Source organism: Oncorhynchus mykiss, chromosome 16 (assembly GCF_057628025.1).
Source record: "Oncorhynchus mykiss isolate SJ-2025 chromosome 16, ASM5762802v1, whole genome shotgun sequence".
NCBI classification, from domain to species: Eukaryota; Metazoa; Chordata; class Actinopteri; order Salmoniformes; family Salmonidae; genus Oncorhynchus; species Oncorhynchus mykiss.
In genome coordinates this window covers 42,715,001-42,742,898 of record NC_143037.1, presented here as the reverse complement: position 1 = coordinate 42,742,898, position 27,898 = coordinate 42,715,001, and the positions used below count along the sequence as shown (strand labels likewise).

General features: G+C 42.4%; 1 protein-coding gene and 1 long non-coding RNA gene across 6 annotated transcripts in view; both read right to left on the bottom strand.

The window, feature by feature from the left end:
- Positions 1-376: 376 nt before the first annotated feature.
- LOC110491054 (neural cell adhesion molecule L1) overlaps positions 377-27,898 on the bottom strand; it is an 83,363-nt gene continuing 55,841 nt past the window's right edge. For 2 of the 5 annotated variants that reach the window (XM_090202762.1, XM_090202763.1), the window contains exons 10-28: positions 27,683-27,826; positions 27,447-27,558; positions 27,047-27,207; positions 26,588-26,747; positions 26,101-26,225; positions 25,536-25,637; positions 23,462-23,659; positions 15,794-15,864; positions 15,353-15,578; positions 14,643-14,758; positions 14,130-14,349; positions 13,720-13,842; positions 13,067-13,243; positions 12,655-12,768; positions 11,124-11,273; positions 10,112-10,243; positions 3,867-3,939; positions 3,435-3,446; positions 377-3,085 (exon numbers count right to left, since the gene is read on the bottom strand). In XM_090202762.1, the coding sequence (XP_090058888.1) occupies positions 2,812-3,085; positions 3,435-3,446; positions 3,867-3,939; positions 10,112-10,243; positions 11,124-11,273; positions 12,655-12,768; positions 13,067-13,243; positions 13,720-13,842; positions 14,130-14,349; positions 14,643-14,758; positions 15,353-15,578; positions 15,794-15,864; positions 23,462-23,659; positions 25,536-25,637; positions 26,101-26,225; positions 26,588-26,747; positions 27,047-27,207; positions 27,447-27,558; positions 27,683-27,826 (2,690 nt within the window). In that variant the 3' untranslated portion in view covers positions 377-2,811. Of the gene's footprint in view, positions 3,086-3,434; positions 3,447-3,866; positions 3,940-10,111; positions 10,244-10,999; positions 11,274-12,654; positions 12,769-13,066; positions 13,244-13,719; positions 13,843-14,129; positions 14,350-14,642; positions 14,759-15,352; positions 15,579-15,793; positions 15,865-23,461; positions 23,660-25,535; positions 25,638-26,100; positions 26,226-26,587; positions 26,748-27,046; positions 27,208-27,446; positions 27,559-27,682; positions 27,827-27,898 lie in introns of all 5 variants that reach the window. The other 3 variants (XM_090202765.1, XM_090202764.1, XR_016487268.1) reach the window with 2 other exon arrangements.
- On the bottom strand, positions 19,293-20,979 carry LOC149976899 (uncharacterized). Its single transcript, XR_016487269.1, has 2 exons — positions 20,331-20,979; positions 19,293-20,198 (listed from the first exon to the last, which is right to left on the bottom strand). It is a non-coding gene; the product is annotated as an uncharacterized LOC149976899 (long non-coding RNA).

Genomic DNA, 27,898 nt, shown 5'->3' with positions numbered 1-27,898 from the left:
ACCTCTGTTCTCCTTATCTCTAAATGCTTATGTCATGATTCTTGTCATTGTCCAATTCAAAAAGAAGGGTTTTTGGCATGTAAATATTATTTCTATCCACGCCAACAAAGAATGCAATCTATACGTTAGATGCAAAAAAGCAACCGATCTACACATTTCCCTTTACCTGCCAATCAGGTAATCCTGTTTTGGATTGACAGCGTGCATTGTTCAGGGCATGAAAGGAATATTGAACGTGTGTGTGTGTGTGTGTGTGTGTGTGTATTTCACTCCCTGCTAACTGTAAATATGTAGAAATACTGCTTCCTACCACACATTACAGTGTGCAATAGTATTATGTTATACTATGACATGAAGAGGTATGGGAAAGATAACGTTTAACAGCGGACATAGTTTTAATACACCGTAGAAAGAGACACAGATAGAACAAATACAGAAAGCTAGTACACAAAGAGGTCTACACATAAATTACATTATCATACCAATAATGACATCACACTTGTGGTGAAAAGGCGAGAGTAAAGTAGAATAGACTAGAGTAAGCATGTAATCTGGTGCTCTGTATAGAGGGCCAGTAGGCACTGGAACTCATAATGAACATGTACATACATACTGTATCTATAATACTGTATATGGCTAGATAGATAGATGTAATGCACAAAAATACACCGATTTGCTTAATGCTATGCAGCATTTTCACCCAATTCATTTACTATGAAAACCTGGCTAGGGTAAAATTATGATTATCTTGATTTATGTAGAAATATGTAGAAAACAAATCTAAATATGAATCACCTCATATATGCAAATGATCTATAAAACAATATATTCTTTTTTTTTTTTTTTTAAATGAGAAAATACAAAGCAAAAACAATGTTGACTTTTTGTATTCAAAAAGTGAGTAGAAAAATAAATTAATCATAAAAAAAAATGGTTGCCAACTGTCAAAGACATAAAAAAAGTGGATGTAGAGATTGAAATCAAATAATATAAAAAGGTGAGCGTAATAAACATCTATAAGACTTGCCATTTGTAACCCACATTAGCTTGCGCTGTCTGTATCCTCCCGCAAGCCTCTGTCTGTCAATCATTCCCTTCCCATGCATCCACATCTTCCCTTCATGTCTGTGTACCATCATACCTGAAATTACATTGGCTTCTCTTCCTAGCATGTTTTTTTCATAATTCGTTCTCTCCCAGTCCAATATGTCACAATGATTTGATAGAGGGTGAGAGAGAAAGAGTGGGGGAGTCACGAGATATGAAGGTCTGTCACTCAGGTATGTTGTAAACTACATAGAGAAAGACGGGTCACGGGACATCTTTAGGCTGAGGTGGGTCTGTCTGTCTGTCTGTCACGTCAGTCGGCCTGTCTTGTCAAAAGGACACTCCTTTGGTCAAATAGTCCAGTCTGTCAGATGGAGAGATAACATTAGGGGTGAGTGGGGTAAGTTGAGCCAAAGGGGTAAGTCGAGCCGCCTTTGTTTCTAGGAAACCCCACACAAAATGTATCATTTGACCAAATATTTAGGAAGAGGTCACAATTTCTGTGTAGGATCTGTCTGTGAAGGATGAAAGCACATGGAAAAAGTGGTAAGCAAGTTAGGTCCCCAAAAAATTATTTTCACCAAGTCAAATTAATTTATTGTGTTAGAGGTTCCGTCTAAACCAAAGTAGATAATTTAAAGATGATTTTATACATAATTTGGGGTCTCTATAAGATTCAATATGAGGTCCTAAACCTAGCATGAAAGTGCATCCTTGTTGCTATATGGGCTAATATATCAAAATGTTTGCCTTGGGGTAAGTTGAGCCAATGGCCATGGAGTAAGATGAGCCACGGTTGAAACAATGGCAAGTTGAGCAAATTGAAGTGGTTTCTTCCCAGACATAATGCTAGGCCGATGTTAAAAGTGTTAAAAAATAGTACAAAGTGTTTGTTAGCTGTTAAGCCTGTGTTAAAATATGCTTAAGTGGGCTAAATCAGGGTCACACAGAGTGTCTCTTGTGAGCACCAACCCACATTGAAACAAAGTATACACCTCACACACATGGTTCTGAGCTTACAAAAAAGAAGACTCCTGTACCATGTCAGATATACTGTAGAGCTGAAATCTATTCCATTTTGAGTTGTTTTGTCGCAGAAACTGAAATTATGCTAACTATTCAAATTTTTGCAACCAGGAAATGGCGGAGCAATTTCTGCATAGTGCATTTGTTAAATTACTAAAAGACAAAAAAAGCTAATGTGGTTGTGTGGAATTGGGTTTGGGAAATACATTTAAAAAGGTAGTGGTAATATTTCAGTACAGAAATTTGTAAGCAGCTTAATTTACTCCGTCCCGTAGCTCAACATATCCTATACCCAGGGTAAACTGTGGCAAGAGACCACTTTTTTTGGATAAGCTGTTTTCAAAACTGTCATGTTTATTCATTTGGATTATTTCCAGGGAGACACATCCTGAAATATATGTAGATATCTTTGTTAGAAAGAATGCTATAGTTCCAATGACTGGGTGATTGTGAATGTAAAACATGGCTCAACTTACCCCACTCTCCCCTATTGAACAACAGATGTATCTAAATGGTCAGTAGTATATTGATCATATAGTCAGTGAGCTTATCGATGGAAATGTCAGTCGAGTAGATAAACCCATGTATTATAGATAGCTAGAAGGGTGTTGGCTGTGGACATGTTTATATCATTGACATGTTATAGTTGACATGTTGTTGACAGATATGTTTTGGTCTGACAGACAGTCCTGTTGCCTTAGTAACCTTAAATCTAAAATGGCGGCCTTTTACTTTAGTCTAATCTAAGATGGCCGCCGAGTTAGGCAGGCCGTTGTTGGTGGGTGTTGGGGTGGTGGCGGTGGGGTTGAGGGGGGAGCTGTCCTGCAGTGTACCCGGGTCCGGGGTGGCTTCGCTGGGCCGGCTGTACTGGCTGACCAGGGAATCCTCCATGTTCACCTCGGTGACAGCACTGCTGCCGTTGTTGTAGCCATCCAGGTTGTCCTCACTGGTACACAGCTTGCTCTCGTCACACAGAGACGGCTGGCTGGCTGTCCGCTTCTCCTCGTTATCGCTATAGGATGGATGGATGGAAAGAGAGATGGAGAGAGGGAAGGGGAGAGAGAAAAAGAAGGGGTAGGGAGGGAGAGGCAGAAAGAGAGAGAGCGAGAGAGAGAGATGGGTGAAGAAAAGGCAGAGATAGAGGAGGTGGTAGGTAGAGGGAGAGATTGTCACTATCTGTGGATGGTTGACATACCAAGGTCCTGTATTGTATCACGTTGCCATAGGGTTATTGGGTAGGGATATTGGGTAGGGATATTGGGCAAAAGGAGAGGAGAAATAGGCGAGCCTCTACAAGAAACATTCACTATTTCAAATAAGTAGCAGAGGCTGCATGCACAGTAGAGCACCTTACAGCATACCTTTCTAGAGATCTGGCAAAGCAGGGGCAAGCATTAGGGGAAAGAGGGTCGGCATAATGAACACAAGAGGCTGGGGTAAAAACATACTATTATCTTTTCAATCAGGGAATCCAAGGGATCACGTTGACTTCGGCATGACACTTAAAACATGCAATTTTGGAGGATAATGCAATGCATTGGGTTTAAGGTAAGCTTTTGGTGACAGCAACCAGGTAAACAAAGCCAAAACATGGATCGCTGTCTTACCTTTTCCAAAGTCTGCTTACAGAGTGAGGAAACCAATATGTCATTTTGTAACTTGGGTGAACCATCCTTTTTAACTCTGTGCTAATATGAAATGATTAAATGATCAGCAGGCTAGAGTTAGTAAAGATATATTAATAAGTGATCAATGTGTAACAATCCATATGTAATCTGATTAGACAGGCCAACCTGTACTCTCCGAACGTTTCATCCTTCATAGGGCGCGCCTCAGAGTCTACCTGACCCTCCTCCTTATCTTTGACTGAGAGAGAGAACGAGAGAGAGAGAGAGATTATTGGATAACAGTATCTGTTCATTTATCAGTAGAAGCTCCTCTCTAAGCTAGTAGCTGGCTAAGGGGTTTTGGTAATGACAGATACTGGCTAGGCACTAGCACTCAGGAGGATATGTGTTGTGGTTTTGTAGAGCTACCTGGTCTGCCGCGTGAACTTTGTTTGACTGCTACTGTACACGTGAACTTCTAAGCCTATTCTTGATGATATTGGGCTGGTTGCTGATAGGGGAAACTTGCTGAACGATCAGTTATTTACAGAAAAATAAGTCCTCTATGTTTTGCTAGCAATAAACAGATCGGGTCCCGGTTTGGTGAAGTGTGCAGCGCCCATTATGGTTGGCTCAATAACCCTTTCGTTTTTTTTTTATACACTGTTATCAGGAAATATTCCAAATGTGTGGAAATCAGCTCTTGTGCTGCCACTCCATTAGGACAAGATAGTAGCGATCTTCAGGGTTTCCTTGTCGAGCTACGATCCCCGAATCCTTGCTAAATGTACAACTTTGCTCTCTTTTATCTGAGAAATGTATTTTGAATGTAAACCAGTTGGTAGAGCATGGCACTTGCAACATCAGGGTTGTGGGTTTGATTCCCACGGGGGACCAGCACAAACAAATGTGAAAATGTATGTCACTCTGGATTAGAGTGTCTGCTAAATGACTCAAATGTTTTTTTTTAAATGCTTTGTTTGTGGACCTGTCAAAAGCTTTTGATACCGTTGATCATGCTATTTCATTGAATAAGGTGTCCTCAATGCGCCTTCATGATTATCTTGGTGACAGAACTCAGGCTATCGTGATGGATAGGGTTAAGTCTGAATTTCTTGAAGTGCATAAATGAACACTATTTATATAAACACCATTGGTAAAGCTGTAAAAATGGAACTTCATCTATATGCGGATGATACTATCGTGTATGCTGTTGCCCCTGTGAGGGAAAATGTAGTTGTCTGAAGAGATAGCACTGAATTCCACACAGCATCTCCTCTCCCTCTATCTTGGTTTGTGCAGGTGACTGGGACCTCCTCCTCAGACCAATCGCTAGTACACCCGGGAACATTGTCCCGGGAACCAAAAGGGATATCTCAGTTTCAAGGTCTCAGCTTGGAGAGAAGAAGCCTTGTGATGTATTGGTCAGTCACATACAGGAACCAAACGTTAAGGATGAATTAATTATGAATAAGCTAAATCATGCAAATATAAATTGTCTGCGTAAGCAGTATATAAGAGAACTAACGGGACTGCCCCGGCGGAGCTCCCAACCGACATGTACTTTGGTGCATTAAGTTTGCTGGAATCGCTCCAGCTTGCTGGTAACAAAAACTGATTCATTTAAGCTTGACTTTGAGTCCCCTTGTGGTCATTTCCACTACAATTTGGCTTCACAGTGAACTAGGTGATTGATTCTGCCTGCGGAGCTTTCCAGGGAGGGTCTGCGAGGAAAACCGGTGGCGCATTTTATAAAGCGTGAGGGAAATCCCCGTCTGACCAAAAGACGAGGACCTGCTCAGATCAGACCCTTACTGCGAGCTGCCCAGGAGGAGACACATCATCCGTTAACAATTGAGGGACATGTCAACTGATTTCATTTAAGTCAATTTAAATTAATTTGTATAAAAATAATAATGAATAATAAAACTAAACAAAAATAAAATGATGTCTATGTGGTCTGGGACTACTAGAAAGGTACCATGGTCTCTGGGAGACTAGAGTAGTCTGGGACTACTGAGTGAGGGTAGAGAAGCCCCACCGACAGCTGTCTACAGGCATTTCTGGGAATTGTCTATTTGGTCTGGGACTTTGAGTCCCTTGTGCTAATTTCCATGACACCCCGACTGTTGATCTGGCTGTGTCAAAACTAAAGTCATATTTTATAGCTATGCAGGAATCCCTTGTTTTAAAACTTGAGGTTAAAACGGGCAAACTCTCGTAAGAATGTTTCAAATGAACTAAATGTTCACTCATTAGATGGTTCTCCAATCAAATGTGTTCCCGCATATTAAGTTGAAGTCAGTAGTTTACATACACCTTAGTCAAATACATTCAAACTCAGTTTTTCACAATTCCTGACATTTAATCCTAGTAAAAATTACCTGTCTTAGATCAGTTAGGATCTCCACTTTATTTTAAGAATGTGAAATGTTAGAATAATAGTAGAGAGAATGATTTATTTCAACTTTTATTTCTTTCATCACATTCCCAGTGGGTCAGAAGTTTACATACACTCAATTTGGTAGATTTGCCTTTAAATTGTTTAACTTCAGTCAAACGTTTCAGGTAGCCTTCCACAAGCTTCCCAAAATAAGTTGGGTGAATTGTGGCCCATTCCTCCTGACAGAGCTGGTGTAACTGAGTCAGGTTTGTAGGCCTCCTTGTTCACACACGCTTTTTCAGTTCTGCCCACAAATTTTATATAGGATTGAGGTCTGGGCTCTGTGATAGCCACTCCAATACATTGACTTTGTTGTCCTTAAGCCATTTTGCCACAGCTTTGATAGTATGCTTGGGGTCATTGCCTATTTGGAAGACCCATTTGCGACCAAGCTTTAACTTCCTGACTGATGTCTTGAGATGTTGCTTCAATATATCCACATAATTGTCCTTTCTCATGATGCCATATATTTTGTGAAGTGCACCAGTCCCTCCTGCAGCAAAGTACCCCCACAACATGATGCTGCCACCCCCGTGCTTCACGGTTGGGATGGTGTTCTTCGGCTTGCAAGCCTCCTCCTTTTCCTCCAAACATAACGATGGTCATTATGGCCAAACAGTTCTATTTATGTTTCATCAGACCAGAGGACATTTCTCCAAAAAGTACGATCTTTGTCCCCATGTGCAGTTGCAAACCGTAGTCTGGCTTTTGTATGGCGGTTTTGGAGCAGTGGCTTCTTCCTTGCTGAGCGGCCTTTCAGTTTATGTTTATATAGGACTCATTTTACTGTGGATATAGATACTTTTGTACCTGTTTCCTCCAGCATCTTCACAAGGTCCTTTGCTGTTGTTCTGGGATCGATTTGCAATTTTCGCACCAAAATACGTCCACCTCTAGGAAACAAAACGCGTCTCCTTCCTGAGTGGTATGACGGCTGCGTAGTCCCATGGTGTTTATACTTGCGTACTATTGTTTGTACAGATGAACGTGGTACCTTCAGAGCATTTGGAAATTGCTCCCAAGGATGAACCAGACTTGTGGAGGTCTACAATTTTTGTCTGAGGACTTGGCTGACTTCTTTTGATTTTCCCATGATGTCAAGCAAAGAGGCACTGAGTTTGAAGGTAGTCCTTGAAATACATCCACAGGTACACCTCCAATTGACTCAAATGATGTCTATTAGTCTATCAGAAGCTTCTAAAGCCATGACATCATTTTCTGGAATTTTCCAAGCTGTTTAAAGGCACAGTCAACTTAATGTATGTAAACTTCTGACCCACTGTAATTGTGATACAGTGAATTAATTATAAGTGAAATAGTACATCTGTAAACAATTGTTGGAAAAATTACTTGTGTCATGCACAGTAGATGTCCTAACCGACTTGCCAAAACTATAGTTTGTTAACAAGAAATCTTCGGAGTGGTTGAAAAACGAGTTTTAATGACTCCAACCTAAGTGTATGTAAACTTCCCTTTTTGTTTACACAGTCCTACTTCATAAACTTCCATCTTATCTAACTTTGCTGTTGAAGTATTGACCCCGAGTTGCCTCGTTCTCAACATTTCGTCACTGTCAAAATAAAGGTTAAATAAAATAATAGAAAAATAACATTTGTTATCTAGTGTATGGAGCATTTTAGAACATCCTATTCTTATATGAGACTTGTTACAAACTACATTCTACAGTATACAGTGCATTCAGAAAATATTCAGACCCCTTGACGTTTTCCACATGTTGCTACTTTACAGCCTTATTCTAAAATGGATTCATTTGTTTTTGTCCTTCATCAATCTACACACAATACCTCATAATGACACAGAAAAAAAATGTTTTTTTGAAAATGTTGCACATTTATAACAAAAAAACTGAAAAATCACATTTACATCAGTGTTCAGACCCTTTACTCAGTACTCTGTTGAAGCACCTTTGGCAGCGATTAAAGCCTCGAGTCTTCTTGGGTATGACGCTACAAGCTTGGCACACCTGTATTTGGGGAGTTTCGACCAATCTTCTCTGCAGATCCTCTCAAGCTCTGTCAGGTTGTACAGGGAGCGTCACTGCACTGCACATTCCAGCATTTTCTTGGCTGTGTGCTTAGGGTCCTCAGCACTCTGGAGCACGTTTTCATCAAGGATCTCTCTCTGTACTTTGCTCTGTTCGTCTTTCCCTCGATTCTGACTAGTCTCCCAGTCCCTGCTGCTGAAACTTCCCCACAGCATGATGTTGCCACCACCATGCTTCGCCGTAGGGGTGGTGCCAGGTTTCCACCAGATGTGACATTGGCATTGTGGCCAAAGAGTTCAATCTTGGTTTCATCAGACCAGAGAATCTTGTTTCTCATGGTCAGAGTCCTTTACGTGCCTTTTGGCAAACTCCAAGTGGGCTGTCATGTGCCTTTTACTGAGGAGTGGCTTCCGTCTGGCCACTCTACCATAAAAGCCTGATTGGTGGAGTGCTGCAGAGATGGTTGTCCTTCTGGAAGGTTGTCTCATCTACAAAGAGGAACTAGAGCTCTGTCACAGTGATCATCGGTTTCTTGGTCACCTCCCTGACCAAGGCCCTTCTCCCTCAATTGCTCAGTTTGGCTGGGCGACCAGCTCTTGGAAGAGTCTTGGTGGTTTCAAACTTCAGCCATTTATTAAGAATGATGGAGGCCACTGTGTTCTTGGGGACATGCAATGCTGCAGAAATGTTTTGGTACCCTTCCCCAGATCTGTGCCTCGACACAATCCTGTCTCGGAGCTCTACAGACAATTCCTTCGACTTCGTGGCTTGGTTTTTGCTCTGACATGAACTGTCAACTGTGGGGGCTTTTATAGACAGGTGTGTGCCTTTCCAAATCATGTCCAATCAATTGAAATTAACACAGGTGGACTTCAATGAAGTTGTAGAAACATTTTAAGGATGATCAATGGAAACAGGATGCACCTGAGCTCAATTTCAAGTCTCATAGCAAAGGTTCAGCATACTTAAATCTAGCTCCCAGTACAATTCCTATGGCTTCCACTCGGTGTCAGCACTCAATGTTCAAGGCTTCAGACGCGTTTCTTCCAAAACGAGTAAGAATAATGAGTTTTACTACAGGGACACAGTCTTGGAAATGTGTGTATGCGCGCACGATGAAGAGAAGATGCATCTGCTAATATCGTTTTCCTATTGAACATACTTCTTCTTTCCGTATAGCTTCATTACATTTTAGGGTGTCTGAGTAGTCAATAGAAACGTATTTTGACTTGCTTAAACAAAGTTTAGCGGTAGATTTTTTGGGATTCCTTTCTCTGCATGTTGAACGAGTGGATTACTCAAGTCGATGGCGTCAACTAAACTGACATTTTGGGATATAAAGATGGATTTTATCTAACAAAATGACACTACATGTTATAGCTGGGACCCTTTGGATGACAAATCAGAAGAAGATTGTCAAAAACTAAGTGAATATTTAATCTCTATTTGTGAATTTATGAAACCTGTGCCGGTGGAAAAATATTTTTATGTGGGGGCGGTGTCCTCAAACAATCGCATGGCATGCTTTCGCTGTAATGGCTACTGTAAATTGGACAGTGGCGTTAGATTAACAAGAATCGAAGCTTTCAACTGATTTAAGCTTTCAACTGTACATGTTTAATATCAATATTATTTATGATTATTTATTTGAAATGCGCGCCCTTCAGTTTCACCGGAAGTTAGCGGGACCCCTAGCCCTAAGACGTTTTTAAGAGGATTTATGTAAATAAGGTATGTTTTTTACATTTTTTTTATAAATATTTTTTTTAGAAATAAAATCTGTTTTCACTTTGTCATTGTGGGGTATTGTGTGTAGATTGATGAGGAAAAACATTTATTTAATACAATTTAGAATAAGACTAACATATTTTTTTGGGGGAAAAGTCAAGGGGTCTGAATACCGAATGCACTGTATGTGGTTTGTTAGATCTGACGTGGTTTGTCTGGTACTTGTCTGGTGCATGTTGCTATATTTAGAGCTACCTGAATACTTTCCCCCCTTGCTCCTCTTGATGAAGCAGAGGATGAGCAGTACCAGCAGCAACAGCACGATGGCACTAACGAGCCCAATGAACCAGCCCTGAGTAGCAAAGCCTGTCTGCACATCCACCACTCCTACAGAGAGATAGAGAGAGAGAGAGAAAAGAGCGAGTGAGAGAGAGAAAAGAGAGAGCGAGGGAGGGATCGGAGAGAGAGGGATGGGGGATGAAAGAAAGGATGAAAGGAAGAGAAGAGATTAAGAAGAGAGAGAGTGGATCTGGAGCTTACACACGGGGGCTCAGTTGACACACACACACACACACACACACACACACACACACACACACACACACACACACACACAACCTAACAGACATTACACTAGAGATGTAGGCAATACAGTCCAATGCCCCAAACAAATACCACTAACGGAGCATTTCATTTAGCAGCTGAAAGCTTTGCCATTTAGTCTCCTTCATCTAAGACATGTAAACAAAAAAAGCACTTCACACCGATAGAGCTGCAGCAGTGGGCCCAGAGGAGGGTGTGTGTGTGTCAGGGGAGGCTGGTGAGGGGAGCTATAGGAGGACAGGCTCATTGTAATGGCTGAAATGGAATACATGGAACGGTATCAAACACATCAACCATATGGAAACCACGTTTGACTCCGTTCCATTTATTCCATTCCAGCCAATACAATGAACCCGTCCTTCTATAGCTCCTCCCATCAGCCCCCTCTGGTGTGCCTGCCTGCGTCATTGTGTGTGTGTTTTCTTACTACCTGCACCATCGGTTCTGATCTCAGAAGGTGTTGTTGTTGAAAGTGAATCATGTGTGCGCTGTGTATTTAGGTGTGTATCTAGGTGTGTGTGTGTGCTACTGTAGGTCTACCTGCTCCCTCTGTCCTGATCTCCGTCTCCCAGAAGGTGTTGTTGCTGAAAGTGAATCATGTGTGCGTGCGCTGTGTATTTAGGTGTGTATCTAGGTGTGTGTGTGTGTGCTACTGTAGGTCTACCTGCTCCCTCTGTCCTGATCTCCGTCTCCCAGAAGGTGTTGTTGCTGAAGGTAAATCTGAGCCGGTACTGTGATCCTGGGGTTAGACCCTTCAGCTGGTAGAATGACTGGGACGAGTTCAGCTTCTCAGACTGCTTCCACTTTCCACCGTCTGGAGAGAAAATAAACCCTTTATTTGTTTACTCTATTCCTTCTATGTATTCATTCAGTAAAAAAATGAGAGGGTGGTTCACACATGTAAATAGACTAAATATATACACCACCGTTCAAAGGTTCGGAGTTTTTTGAAAGAAAAGCACATTTTTTTGTCCATTAAAATAACATCAAATTGATCAGAAATACAGTTAATACATTGTTAATGTTGTAAATGACTATTGTAGCAGGAAACAGCAGATTTATGGAATATCTACATAGGTGCACAGAGGCCCATTATCAGCAACCATCACTCCTGTGTTCCAATGGCACGTTGTGTTAGCTAAATTAAGTTTATAATTTTAAAAGGCTAATTGGTCATTAGAAAACCCTTTTGCAATTATGTTAGCACAGCTGAAAACTGTTGTCCTGATTAAAGAAGCAATAAAACTTCTTTAGACTATTTGAGTCTAAAGCATCAGCATTTCTGGGTTCGATTACAGGCTCAAAATGGCCAGAAACAAATAACTTTATTTTGAAACTCATCAGTCTATTCTTGTTCTGAGAAATGAAGGCTATTCCATGAAACTGAAGATCTAGTGTACTACTCCCTTCACAGACCAGAGCAAACTGGCTCTATCCAGAATAGAAAGAGGAGTGGGAGGTCCCGGTGCACTACTGAGCAAGAGGACAAGTACATTCATTTTTGTCTAGTTTGAGAAACAGACGCCTCACAAGTCCTCAACTGGCAGCTTCATTAAATAGTACCCGCAAAACACCAGTCTCAACGTCAACAGTGAAGAGGCGACTCTGAATGCTGGCCTTCTTGGCAGACTTCCTCTGTCCAGTGTCTGTGTTCTTTTGCCCATCTTAATATTTTCTTTTTATTGGCCAGTCTGAGATGTGTCTTTTTCTTTGCAACTCTGCCTAGAAGGCCAGCATCCCAGAGTCGCCTCTTCACTGTTGACGTTGAGACGGGTGTTTTGACGGGTACTTTTTAATGAAGCTGCCAGTTGAGGACTTGTGAGGAGGGAGAACAGGCTCATAGTAATGGCTGAAATGGAATACATAGAACGGTATCAAACACATCAACCATATGGAAACCACGTTTGACTTCGTTCCATTTAGTCCATTCCAGCCAATACAATGAGCTCGTCCTTCTATAGTTTCTCAAACTAAAGACTCTAATGTACTTGTCCTCTTGCTCAGTTGTGCAGGGCCTCCCACTCCTCTTTCTATTCTGGTTTGGGGTCAAATTTCTAAGTGACCCCAAACTTTTGAACGGCAGTGTATATATATATATATATATTTTTTTTATGGCTTACAGACAGGGGAGTGAAAGAAATTACAAATGTGTTTGGTTTTCCCACAGGCGTACTGTTGGTCGGCTGGTAGCTTACTGTTCTTGTTGAGGTACTGGACCTGGAAGCCCACACTCCTGTGTCTCTGGCCTGGCACCCAGCTCAGGTTAACACACTTCTCACCTACAGACAAGCTGATGTTGGACGGAGGAGCTGGAATGGGTTGAGAAGGAGTAATTACATTCCCTCTTACCCTCTTTCACAATCTCAAACGATCAGTCTAGCACCAACAAACGGAGCCGCATCCTGTTAGTGTTAACCAAACTCGGTGTAATAATATGTATTAACCCCCTAATGCTCCACCATGTAACTACATTGTGATAAACACACCAGTAAACAGAATGTTTTAATGTCTGTTTTTGTGTGATGTTGAAGCCGATGACAAAATTCCACATCGCATGGACATTAAAGAAGAAAAACGGATCTAATTCTAATCCTCCTGCAGTTCTACCTCCATCCAGCGTGGTGGCGCCCTCCCTTGTAATGGGCTCTCCGTCTCCGGCCGAGGTGCGCCCCCTCAGGTAGAAGCGGTAACGGCTCTTGGGGTCCAGCTGCTTCAGGGTCAGTTTGGTCAGCGTGTGGTCGTCTATGGTCTCCACCTGCACCGGGCTGTCATCACTCTCCACGACTACAACAAGAAAAAAAAGAGATCGAGGGACAGCCAACCAATCACGGTCCATCAATTATGTTTACAGGTCTGTCTCTGATGTAGAGTCGCATGCGGTTTTCGAGAGGGAAAATGTATGTCGGTGGAGAGACTACCTTGGACTTAACCTACAACATTTGAAGTTTGCCTCAGAATTAGACCAATGGATGTTGATTTAGCATTGACGCACTGAGTCTGAAGTATGGACGGCAAACGATTGATTGATTGATAGTATTACCACTAGCCATCTCCGGTAGTGACCGGTAATAAATCAACAACATGTCAGTGTCACCGAAGTTCAGTGAGAAGATGGCTACAGACTCGCCGAGATGCATCATTGTCTTTTACAAGGCAGAGAAGCATGTATAATGAAGGTGCTAGACGGAGGTATAGGTGACCATAGACGACAAAGGTGGAAAGATAGACAGAACGAGGGAGAGGTAAAGAAAGACACCCACTCTGTTGATACTGCAGCAGGTATCCTTTGAGAACCCCGTTGGGCTGAGCAGGGGGGGTCCAGTGAAGGGTCATCTCTGTCTCTGCAGGGCTTTCCAGGTGGAGAGACATGGGGGGGCCAGGAGCTGACGGGGACACAGGCGCTCTTGATTATATACGCTTCCACTGCAGCGCAAACTAACTCGGATCTGTCTCCATTACTCATGCATCAAAGGCCATTCTTGTATTTAGTTTAAGTAATGGCACTGTGCTTTATCTGACCTTTTCTATGTCATCTATCCCTTCTTTCCCATCTCCCTCCCTCATCTCTCCTGCTCCATTTACCTCTCGCTCAAAATGCCACCCTCCCCTCCTCTCACTCCACCACCTCCCTTCCACCTCCCCCTCCCTCCCTCTCCCTTCTTTCTCTCACCTCCCTCGTCGGTACTGAAGGACAGGGGGGGGTCGGAGGGGGGCCCCTCTCCCTTGCTGTTGAACACAGTGACTGTGAGGGCGTAGTGGGAGTAGGGTCTAAGGCCCCCCAGGACCCTCTTCTCCTCATTGGCCCCTGTCTCCACCACCATGCTGCTCTCCGGCTCTCTGGCCCTCCGACCCCGGTGGTGGCCCCTGGAGCCGAACCTTGTCAGGTGGATCTGGTGGATAGAAGGAGTTATAATGGGTTAATAATGCCCTATGTAGATTTATGTAGCTATAATGTCATGTTCGTGATGTGTAATGTTTGCGGCCCCGGTTAGTGGCACCTAGAGCCAAACCTCGTCAGGAAGATCCCGGAGGGAAGAGGTTATAATGGGTTATAAGGCTCTATATAACCATAATGTAATGTTTATCTGACACACATAGTAGGGAAGGGGTCACAGGTGATAATGAGAAAACGTAACTACTGAGTGCCAGAGCTGGACACAAACAATGAAGGACCTGCAAGTACCTTGTATCCCAGTAGGTGTCCTCTGACAGTATCTCTGTCCACTGCTGCCCATGTTACCCTGATGGCTGTACTGTTGAGCAGCACAACACCCACATCCATAGGAGCCTCCAGGGGGACTGCAGGGAGGGAGGGAGGGAGGGAGGGAGGGAGGGAGGGAGGGAGGGAGGGAGGGAGGGAGGGAGGGAGGGAGGTGAGAGAGACATTATCTTGCTCAGCATCATAATCACTTGAATGATTATTATTGTACTGTTTACCAGTAGACCTAAACACAATAGACTAATTGATAGTCATTAGAGGGAGATAAAGAGGAGAGCGAGAACGAGAGGAAAAGAGGACAGAGAGAGGCTTGATTAGATATGAGTGTAATGTTTACGGTTCCTTTTTATTGTTTATTTCACTTTTGTATATTATCTACTTCACTTGCTTTGGCAATGTTAACATATGTTCCCCATGCCAGTAACGCCCCTTGAATTGAATTGAGAGAGCGAGAGAAAGAGAGAGTAGGGGATAGAGGGAGAGGGAGAGAGAAAGACAGAGAGGAGAAAGAGAACAGAGAAAGAGGAAAAGACAGAAAGAGAGAAGATAAAGAGATATATAGAGAGTCTGTGAGAGAGTCAGAGAGTGATAAAGAAAGAAAGATAGAGAGGGGAGAGTGAGAGAAAGAAAGAGAGATCATTAAAGAAAGACAGAATTCTAAAACAACATCTCACCATTCTCTCCGGAGTAGCCAATGACAGGGTCTGGCTCAGGTCCCTCCCCTTTCTGATTGACAGCCTGTACTTTGATCTCGAAGGCTGAGAAGTTGCCCACTTCAGTAACAATGTACGGTGGCTCAGTGGTGACATTAGAGTGCCAGGTGGGGCCGTCACCTACTACCCTCCTCCAGAACACCTTGTACTGGAACTCCGGTCCGTTGAACACACGCCTGTCCATTTCCTGTGACAGAGTGACAGACCGGGACAGGAGCCAATCAGAATGTGAGTACACACAATCCCCTCATGGGATGAACTTCAGGTACACAAGTTTAGCCTACCATTTTCTGCCTTTTCAACGTTTTTCTCCTATTCTTTTTTAATGAACACATTTTCCAGTTTCGGTGGAACATTCATGTAGAAGGTGACAGAACAGTCTAACATAAGAAAGAGTCTTACCTCCCACGTGATGACCAGGGTGTCTGGCTCTGTAGACTCACTCCTCACATCCTCAGGGTTGTTGTCTGGAGCTGTGGAGTGGGGAAAGGGGTGGAATCCCAAATCAGATATGCAGAGTTGGGTAGGTTACTTTCTAAATGTCATCACAGTTACTAGTTACCTGTCCAAAATTGTAAATCAGTAACTTCATTTTTGGATTACCCCAAATCGGATTACTTTCAGTTACTTTTGGATTGCTTTCCCCTTAAGAGGCATTAGAAGAAGCCAAAAAAAGGATCCATCAAACGCATTTGGTGTGTCATCATAGTGGTCTCTGTCTTGCGGTCAGACTCGCTCAGGTGGAAGAAACTTAAAACGTGTGTCTTTTTTCAATGCTGAATTGAATGTCATTGAGAAAACAGAAAGCTGCCATAATGTATTTTTTTTGCAAGCATCCTTTCTGAATTTAAAAGTAATCCATGAAGTAAGTAATCATCTAGTTTTTCAAAAGTATCTGTAATCCGATTACAATATTTTTGCTGGTAATGTAACCGATTACAGTTAGTTTTTTGTAATCAGATTACATGCAATCAGTTACTCCCTGACACTGCAGATAGAGAAGGTTTTGATGTTCAATCCATGTTAGGAAGGACTGTAGGTCTACAAGCAGATAATAATACAGTATATTCACTATTAGTCCAGGTTATAAACTCCCCAAAAATACCATATTGTTCACTTTGATATTCAAATTGGCATACTTGTAAAAAAAAAAAAAAAAGGTGCCGTTTCATCAAAGCCTAAGGTCGGGCTTTGAGTCCCGTAGAGGTCAATCGTGAAAATGCATTTATCTGAATTTATCTGAATTTAGTTTTTTCCTTTATGATCGCAACAATGATGAGAAATCGCAGTCAACTTTTGATTCTGTATTTTTTTTTTTTATTAAGTGTTCCCTGAAGTCTACGGATTACAATGATACATCATGTGATGTTATTTACTGTGTCACTTTTAAGAAACATGACAGGGAAACATTGCACTGCATTTGGCAATTTACCCGTCTTATGTCAGGTGGGAGGGGTGACAATATCTGAGCTGTGTCCTTAAAAACATGCACCGATGTGCACATTTCAGGCAGCGCAAATGGGGAGATTTTAAGACCAGCGGTAACACAGTTGGTCATGGCATGGATTTTGAGAATGGAAAAGCAGCCTATCCGGCCAATAGCGCACAGTGCCCATGTGCTTTTTGTGCCCGTGAAGCTCATATTTAGAAATGTAAAAAAAAAAAAGCATTTTGCTTCATTTGCTTAAAAACCAAGCATAGCTTCCCAGTGCATTCGGCAATGCACCTTGCCCAATGTATTGGCCAAGTAGCCGAGCCGGTCCATAAAGGGTTTTGCTCGTGAAACCTCCTTGAATTAAATCTGAATCACCAAAGCTTTATTAAAAGGTCACGTTTGGGAGCAGCAACACAGTGAGCGGACATTGTCATTGCGAGTCATTGCATGTCATTTCAGCAAGCCCTTGACACCCACTAAGATTGTTCTGAAATCATTTCTATAGTTGGAATCCAATAAGGTAAGCATTCCGACAACTTTATTTTGTTGAATTGTTAAATTATTTGATCTGAGAAATTTGCTAATTGATTGCACCCAAAATTGCAATTTTAATTCACAGGATTTAGACAATAAATATAGTACCCAACATCCAATTTGGACCAAAATTCTTCCTAACAATGAGTAAGACATGAAAACACAAAACAAATGGTCAAAATCTACCAACGGACCCCCGACACCCCATGCCAATCCCAGCGAATCTGCAAGAAACCCCATTGTAATCGTTGGTTCCACAGCAGTGAGCGAGCTCCCTTCACCTACTCCAAGAGCTTTGTAGAGTTGTAGGGATTCCCAGACTCAGTGCTTCTCTGCAGAGTGAGGACACAGTCTGGGCATGTTGTCAGGAGGACCTCAGCAACCTGGATGGGTATCACTGAGTTCCATGTGTTATTGTCATGTAGAGTCAAGTTAGAGATGATCCTGAAGCATGTTCCTCTGAAGTCATGGAACTGGGTGACGTCAAGGGAGTTATTCTGGGTACTAACAGGCACAAGAGACCTATCCATGCACTGTGTGATAACATCAGCATTAACTCCCAGGAAGGACAGTCTGAACTCTCAGCAATAAATAGACACCCAGAATCTGATTGAGGCTGCGCTGCTCCAATGATCTCAGGAGGTCCTCAGAGGCCCAGGACAACAGTGACACACACCTCCAGCATCATATCTCAACATGTCTCACCATATGTCCCCCTTTGTCTTGGTACAGAGAGTCCTTCTCACTGCCTGTTGATGTTTCAATGGTGCCAAGTCTAGTTCCCGTCTTTTATACACTCTGATGTTGGTTCTCCTGTGACTATGACAACCATAGGTCAGAACATTTGCTGTTTGTGCTGTCTGGGTCTCACAACCGTGGCTACATCCAAACAGGGCAACGGTTGGGAATCAATCAGAGCTGCGTTATGACACTATAACAGACTAAGTGTTGTTATGGAACCCACATGGGTAGTGTTTACTGTGAACGTGATCTCTGCAAACGTCGGGGGGGGGGAAATTACTTTAAAAAGCTCATTGTCACCTGTCTAATGCGATGCGAGAATGATGCCGACATGAAAAAGACTAGAAGAGGTGACCCGGGTAAGAGGGTGTCATACTCTAATCTAGGAATGGGAAAACTGAGATGCTGGATTATAGACTTCTCATCATGTCTCTCTCTTCAGTGTCTCTTCTGCTGAGAAGTGAGTGTGTAAAAAAACACACACAAAAAAAAAAGAGGTAAACACTGAACATTTTTCAAACAGCTTGGAAGATGAAAGTATTTTGCTAGATGACAGCAGGAAAGGGAACGGCAAAATCGGGAATGTATTTAGTAGGAAGATGTAATCCATAGATGTGCCGTGTGATCAAATAAACTCTGGTTCCACTGATGGCATGCTTCTGACTGCTAAAACACCCAAACTCCATTGAATAGCTTTGGTTCAGAGTTAGTTGGGAGCTAGTTTCCTAAACAGTGGTGATTGGCATTCCGTCTCTTTTCAGTGAGCCGGCTAGTTCGGCTCAGCTCACCAAAAATGAGGCGGCTCTTTTGGCTACCAAACGGCTCTTAAAATGTTTTTTTGTTGTTGTATTTTTTCAAGTCAAACAGTTTGCGATAGTTTGACTATGATTGGTATTAAAACAATTCTAATTAAATTATTAAATTAAATCATACTCTACCTTCACCACAATGTATTTAAAAATGCATTGGTTTGTTATGACGAAGAATGCTATTAAACATTTGCATTTAAAGTAGAACTTTAATGTATATAACCAAAGGGCATATAAATCTAACCCTTCAAATGAATACAATCTGAACAGCATAATAGAATATTGCAACATATCAAAGAAAAATAAATAACATTTTGCAAAACTGCAGCATCCCACAAATTGAAATAAATGTAAAAAAGAAGGATGCTATTACACATGTGCATTTAAAGTAGAACTTTTTTAATGTATATAAACGAAGTGCATATAAATGTAACAATTCAAAACGAATATAATCTGAACAACATAATTATAGAATATTGCACAATATCAAAGAAAAATAAATAACAATGTGCAAAACTGCAGCATCCCACTTAAAAAAACATTAAACTGGTCCCTCTTTTCTCTTCTTTATTGCCATGTTATAACCAGCAGCACACAGCAATGCTGACTATGTTTTGCTTTTATGAGAGATTTGCATTCAGAAATACAAGCTGCCTCACTTTCGAAGGGCTGATGCGGTTTCTTCTCTTAGTAATTATTTGTCCCGTTTTCGAGAAAAGACCCTCTCAGAGGGAATGGATGTGCCCACTATGCAGAGTCTCCCTGTCATGACTTTAGATAGCCGTGTGTAGACAGAGGCCTTGTTCTTCCATCAGCTCAGAGGTTCTGCAGATCTTTGGGGGAGGGGCTCCTCCAAATAGGATCGGACCTCCGTTATGGCATCTGCTGAGGGATTCCTTCGTGCTGCATCCCCAGTTCTTCTCTTGTCAAACAGCATCCGTTTGTGGCACTACTGCTGGTGCTTCTGCTCCATCTGATCCCTCTTCTTCCTGTTGCCCCGGTGCCTGAGCCAGCTGACTGCTGGGGCTGTCCCTCCCTCTGCTGCGGAGGTTATTCTTTGAAGACCCTCATCAATCGCTCTGGCATCACTGAAGGCTAACTTCTTAAACCTGGGGTCAGGTTTAAGAAGCACGTGATTATATTCCATTCTGTGGAACTTTCTGTCCATTGACGAACATAGGGTGTCCATCAACTCTGTCACGTGTCTTGTGGTTACATTTGCTTCTCTCTGGCTGTGATTCGCTGCAGACCCTTCCACAGGAGTATCATTTTTGAAGCTGTCACATAGCTGGAAAGAGAGAACAGTAACTTATTAGTTCAGGTTCATGCTTTGTCTACTGATACTACATTCTCATCTACTGCTCATATACATATATAGTTCTGGATTAAATAATGATGTAGTAATAACTGCTTACTGTACCTCTCTCCACTGATCTCCACAGTGACCTGCTCAAAGGGTTCCAGGACTCTGCACACCTCCTCCCATTCCTCTTGGGTCAGAGCATCAACAGGTGCATTGACAATGGCCAGGGTAGAGATGATGGCATCCTTTGACTCAAGAAACCTCTTCAACATATAAAATGTTGAGTTCCACCTTGTAGTGCAGTCTTGTTCAGGCCTCAGCTCAGGCATCCCCATCTGGCGTTGTGTAGACTTTAGTTTTTCAGCACCTACTGTGCTCCTGTGGAAGTATTCCACAGCTGCTTTCACTTTGTCCACAGTGGGCTTCTTCACCTTCAGAGCATCTCTTACAGTCAGGTTGATTGTGTGGGCAAGACATGGATGATGGGTCCATTTTAAAATGTTCATGGCTTTGGTTATGTTCGCTGCATTGTCGCTAACACAACAGACCACTTTTTCCATCTACTTGCCCTTCTCTGGCCACTCTCAACAGTTCCTCTGCCAAGTTCTCTGAGGTGTGTCTGTCGCTGAACTCAAAGCAGTCCAGAAGACAGCTAGACATCGAAGAATCTTCAATGAAGTGATGTAACCGACATGTAAGAAGTGTTTTCCCTTGATGTCCAGCAGTCAGTGGGAAGGCAAACTGCAGTAGCTTTTTGGACTCTTTCCTGCAATGAAGGCTCTCGTACAGTTGTAGAATACGTGATTTTGAAAGGGTTTTCCTGCTTGAAATTGTGTAAATTGGATTTAGACTATTGCTATAATTTCTTAAACCTCTGTCCTCCACGATCGAAAATGGCTGGAAATCAGTGGCAATCATTTTAGCCAATGCAATATCAATTTGGCCTTGTTTTGCTACAGACATAGACTACAGACATGCCGGTGTAGGTTGTGCTTAGAACCGGCTTAATATGAGATTTTGTTTTGGCAAATTCTATACTAACATTGTCTACATTATTAAAATGCATCCAAGTGCTTCCAACTCATTTTCTAGCTGTTGTTTTCATAGCTGTCCTTCCTCTCTCTCCTCGGCTGCTAAGTGTGTGACTGAGAGTGAGTTGGCTCCGCCCTCCCTCACGCATCTTTGGTTCATTGGTTGACACTGCGTTTCTGATTGACAGGAACAACAGGTGAGGCTGTTAGTCTGAGCAGACAGTCAGAACGAATGTGTGCGCTTGAATATTTAGGCCTATAGTATTTTATTTCTTTTTTTTGTTCTTTGAATTAGTTCATTCTAATCATTTAAATCTGTTGATTATTCACATCTTCATTTAAAAAAAATATTTTTTATAAATAGATTCGGCTCTTCTGATATGCAAGCCGGCTCCCAACGTTCACCTACAAGAGCCGGCTCCCAACGTTCACCTACAAGAGCCGGCTCTTTAGAGCCCTTCGCTAATAAACAGCCGCGTTAGAGCTAGTTTCACTATATACTGTACAGTGGGTTCGGTAAAGATAAAGATGATTACTGTATAAAATAAATCATTTAAATACTGAGCTGTATTGTACGCACAAAAAAATTATATTTTTTTATACTAATACAATTGATCAGAGAAGAGATTTTGTTTCACAAGTAATACATTTTTCTCCTCAAAATGGTAAAGGGTCAAAATGATTGACATCCCTATTTTCAATTCCTTTTAATACCTCACCTTGCAAAGATATCCTTTGTCTGCACTGGACTGCCCTTTTCAACTCAAAACCCTACGTTTTCATGATTCTGTATAGAGGTATGGTTCCTCTATACAGAGGTATGGTTCCCCTATTCCTCTATAAGATCCTCACACAATGTGTTCCCTAACTCATAAAACATTTTTTAGAAAAAGGCTCAGTGCCATTATCCTGGCAAGGTGAGACATTGAAAACATGGGTGTCAATCATTTTGACCCCTACCTATGAGATGAAAAAAATCTCTTTCTCTGAGCAATTGTATTAGTAAAAAGCTATAAAAATGTTTAGGATACAATATAGCTCAGTATTTGAATTATTCATTTTATACAGTAATTTTCACTCATCTTTAGAAAAGGTGTCAATCATTCCAGACCTCACTGTATATGGGAGATTAGGGCCATTGGAACACATCTCCATTGGTCAGATTTTGGCAGTGAAATTGCAAGCAAACCTATTGTTTTTGATGTCATTTTTCTTTCTTTCTTATTACTCTTCTGCCGTTGTCACAATATCTCAATGCCCGATTGGTAAAAATGTTTTCTACTTAGGTAATATCAAAGTATATCAACACTGCTACTCAGATACCAAAAACAGCACGGTTTGGCCCATAGGTGACGCTATAATAAGCATTCAAAATCTAAGGCTCAGCCCCGTCGCCCCATTGTTATGTACAACCACGAACCTTGGTATATCAGTGTTTCTCATCATAAGGAACCTTTTTAAGAGTAGAACAGGGGAATGAATCTCTGTTGGATTGAACCTCTCTCCCTGTAAGTTAACTCATTACTTTTCTTTTGTAACTTTGTTGGCTTGCTACTAATTTGAAGGGGCTCTGCCTAGTGTGAACACCTTTACCCGTTGATCTAGAGATTTAATAAAAAGCTTATTGAGCAATAATCTCTTTATCACATCACATGCGTATATGTTGTGACATAGTGATACAACTCTTTGTTTTTTATTGGTGTAGAAATATATCCTGATTCGTCTACCATCTGGTTTACAAAACAATATTTAAGTTGAGTGTGAGAAAGGTCACTTTGGAAACACCACTGAAAATACTTTTTTTTTTTTTTTTTACTGTGATTTTTGATGTTTTTTTCCTCATTGTTGCGATCGTAAAGGTAAAATCAAAGAACATGTGGTTTTGGCTGTGGATTAAATGAGTTCCCCAAACCAATATATACATTTTAAGCTTTTTGGGGGGCCATGTTGACCCAACACAGGAGAAGCCATGACCCAAAACTAAAATAGCATTCTCACCATTGACATATCTACATGTCGACCTGGGGCGTTGATGAAATGGCACTACATCAGGTTATGTTCATGTGTCCCAATTTGAATGCTTCTATACCAAGCTAAAGGACTATACAGCGGGTGTATATAGCCTAGGTACTAGCGGATGTAAAGACTCTAGTGAAACTACCAGGCATTTCATTTTTTGACGCACACACACAAACACACTTGATAGGTGTGTCTGACCTTGAGGTGGCGTGCTGTGAAGGTCAGAAGGCGTGCTGGGATCACTCTTCCCGATGTCGTTGACGGAGATGACCCGGAAACGGTAGGACACATAGGGCTGCAGGGCAAGGTTCACACTCTTTTCGGTTCCACTAACACGTTTCAGCTCCTCCCAACCCCACTCGTTAGAAACATGATCCTTAAACTCCACCCGAAACTCTGGCGAGAAGGATGGGGGAGAGAGAGAGAGAGAGAGAGAGAGAGAGAGCGAGCATCAGCCATCAGTGTCAATGCCACTAAGCAGAAGATATGAAGTAATATGTGACAACGGAGAAATCACAGTCCGTGTAACGAGATAGCAAGTTTTCATGTTCTCAGGAGAGATGCAATAATATAACATGATACGATTTGGGGTTGGTAATTCAAAACGCAAAGCCTCAAAATGATCTGGTTATCAAAGGCAGGCAAGGCAGTGTCCATTCTGTCCCCAGACCCGGACAGCTGTGGTCATCTATACTGCAAACAACATTAGAAACAGGACCTCACTCTCCCATGGGGAGATGCATGGTATGATGGCTATGGGTTTATAGTTAAAAGCCTCACAGTGGTCTAGTATCAGTTGGACCTGGGTTCAAATAGTAATATTTTTCGCATTTGATTGAGCTTGTCTGGAGTGACAGGTAGGCGGGGTTCGCACTTTGCAATGACGGGGCGATTACATTGGCTACAGTGTGCCAGGCCAGCGCAATCAAGAGTTCGGAAGAAAAAAAATCCTACTTGAACCCAGATCTAATGTCAGTTGTGTATTTGTATCTTGTATTTATTATGGATCCCCATTAGCTGCTGCCAAGGCCCTAATGCCCCTACTCCACCACTACCACATATATACAGTACAACATCCATGTGTGTGTGTGTGTGTGTATATAGTGCGTATGCTATCGTGTGTGTGTGTATGCATTTGTCTGTGTCTATGTTTGTGTTGCTTCACAGGCCCCGCTGTTCCATAAGGTGTTTTTTATCTGCTTTACTGCTTGCATGAGTTACTTGATGTGGAATAGAGTTCCATATAGTCATGGCTCTATTTAGTACCTTCTATAGTCTGTTCTGGACTTGGGGACCGTGAAGAGACCTCTTGAGGCATGTCTTGTGGGATATGCATGGGTGTCCGAGCTGTGTGCCAGTAGTTTAGACAGACAGCTCGGTGCATTCAACATGTCAATACCTCTCATAAATAAAAGTAGTGATGAAGTCAATCTCTCCTCCACTTTCAGCGAGGAGAGATTGACATGCATATTATTAATATTAGCTCTCTGTGTACATCCAAGGGCCAGCCGTGCTGCCCTGTTCTGAACCAATTGCAATTTTCCAATTGTCCTTTTTTTGTGGCACCTGACCACACGACTGAACAGTAGTCCAGGTGCGACAAAACTAGGGCCTGTAGGACCTGCCTTGTTGACACTGCTGTCAAGATAAGCAGTATCTTATCATGGACATACTTCTCCCCATCTTAGCAACTGTTGTATGTTTTGACCATCACAGTTCACAATCCAGGGTTACGCCAAGCAGTTTAGTCACCTCAACTTGCTCAATTTCCACATTATTTATTACAAGATTTTGTTGAGGTTCAAGTGAATGATTTGTACCAAATACAATGCTTTTAGTTTTAGAAATATTTAGGACTAACTTATTCCTTGCCACCCACACTCTGAAACTAACTGCAACTCTTTGTTAAGTTTTGCAGTCATTTCAGTCGCTGTAGTAGCTAACATGTATAGTATTGCGTCATCCACATTCATACTGTTGACACTCTGGCTTTCCTCAAAGCCCGTGGTAATTCATTAGTAAAGATTTTTAAAAAGTAAATGGGCCTAGACAGCTGCCTTTGGGAATTCCTGATTCTACCTGGATTATGTTGTAGAGGCTTCCATTAAAGAACACCCTCTGTGTTCTGTTAGACAGGTAACTCTTTATCCACAACATAGCAGGGGTTGTAAAAGCCATAACACATACGTTTTGCCAGCAGCAGACTATAATCGATAATGTCAAAGGCCGCACTGAAGTTGGCTGTTGTGTTCATTCAGTATCATGTCTGTACCTATGACAGGGCTGTTGTGGTCATCTCCAGCGGTCCAGCTGAGAGTCACTCCACGGTCTTTAGGGTCAGAGACCTGGAGCTGGGTGGGAGGATCTGGACGGTCTGGAGAGGGGGGGTGGGGGAGAAATCAATTTAGGGTTAAGAGTTAAGCACGAGTTGAGGCATACAGCACAGTATCAACTTAACATTACATATTGAAAGACAGAAACAAACGCTGTGGAAACAATATACCACACGGTGTTCTGGTTATCATATGTTCATATTTCCAAACCAACTGTAGTGGAAAATGTTTCTGAACTTACTAGAGCATACTGTAAGTTATACTTAGAGTACAGTGTGTACTGTACACAACATCAAAGTATTACTGCATAGTACAACACAACAGAGGTTTACCCCAATACCAAACATTTTGACATTCACATGGGACATTTCCATACCAACTATATTGGAAAATGTATTTAAAAAACACAGCATTAATGCATCACTGCACAATAGTACAGTACAGAAGCACTGGCAGCATCATACCACGTATGAAATATGACATTGAAATGGGACATTTCCATACCGACTAGCGTGATGGATCCGCTGGCCTCAGCCATATCCAGGTTAGTGATGACCTCACAGGTGTAAACCCCCTCGTCCTCGGTCTGCACGTTGGCCACGATCAGGTCGGGGCCCTCAAACGTGTACCTGGATATCGGGATTGTCATTGTCAGTATTGTCATCGCCGTCGTCATTATTATCGTCGCGTCGTCAGACGTATACCTTCATCGTAAGTAATAATACGCGTAATACCGTAAAGAGCCGTACAGGTGCCGGCACACACAGCTGTGTTTTCATGAAATTTCAGGACTTTTTGGAGTGGAGCATTTGAACAAAACATCCAGACTTTTCCAAAAAAGTTATTGTTTTCCTACCTTGTCAGGGCATTAAGGTGAAATGGTAGGACATTGGGGTCCTTACAATTTAGGAAAACAAGTGCACGCACGCACACACGGAGACAGACACACACCCGCACGGCCGTCTTAGTACCAGACTAAACATGTCCTTACTTGTCCTCAGCGTACGACTGCATTAGTTTCTGTCCACTCCTCCTCCATTGGATGTGTGGGGGGGTCAGTTTGGAGTCCACCTGAGCCAGGCAGGTAAATATGACCGTCTTCCCAGGCCTAACACGCAGGTCCCCGGGAGGAGACAGGATCACTGTCCTGTCTGAGAGAGAGAGAGAGAGAGAGAGAGAGAGAGAGAGAGAGAGAGAGAGAGAGAGAGAGAGGGTTATAGAGAGACAGGGTAAGATGACATGATTAGATACAGGGTTAGAGAGGGAGCGAGCGAGAGAGAGAGAATTAGTGTGCATAAGTGTGTGCTGTGCATGTGATTGAATGAGTCAGCATGAGTCTATACTGTATGTGTTCATTTATGTATACGTGTGTGTGTGTGTGTGTGTGTGTGTGTGTGTGTGTCCCTGTGTGTGTGTGTGTGTCCCTGTGTGTGATTCATGGCCTACTCACTCAGCACCTCCAGCTCAGCGTTGATTGACATGTTGGTGTTGCTGATGGAGCAGGTGTACAGGCCCTCGTCGTCATGGGAGACGTTGGTGATCTGGAGGCTTCCATTGGTCAGCAGGTTAACCCTGGGGTCAGCCAGAAGAGACGCGCCATTGTCCACCTCCCTGGATAGGAAATACACAGAGGTAGATAGAGATGACTATACAGAAAACACAGCCAGAGAGGATGGAAAAACCAAGAGCCAGAACTGTGACGCCCGTTAAAACAGACCAAGGTTGGATTTTGGCTGACCGTTTGCCAATGAGGAGAGTGACACATTTGTTCCTTGTTGGAAGATTTCTTTAAATCTAATTAAATAAGCTAGTTTCGTAGAAGAATAGAAACTAATACAGGCGTGTCTCACCATGTAACTTTAGGTCTGGGAGACCCAAAGGTCTGACAGTGTAGACCAGCCTTCTGTCCCTCTGTGACAGTGTATGTCTGTCCGTCCGCACTCAGGATCTGAGGCGGCAGCTCTGGAGCAGGATAGCAGGGAACGGGTTAATCAATGCGACCTACTTGTTGTTAACAAATACACCAACACACGTACGCACACACCCCACACACACACACACACACACACACAGAGCACCTCCTCACCGATGACAAAGATGTAGGTATTGACTAGGATGGTTCCGTGCTTGTTGTGGGCCTGACACTGGTAGACTGCTGTATCAGTGAAGACCACATCTCTCAGAATCAGAGCTCCATCTCTCACAATACGCCTGGGGTCAAGGTCTATACCTGAACACACACAGCAAGTCAGCAAGACATTCTACCAAAGCACAATACTGACTGCCATATTACATACGAAAA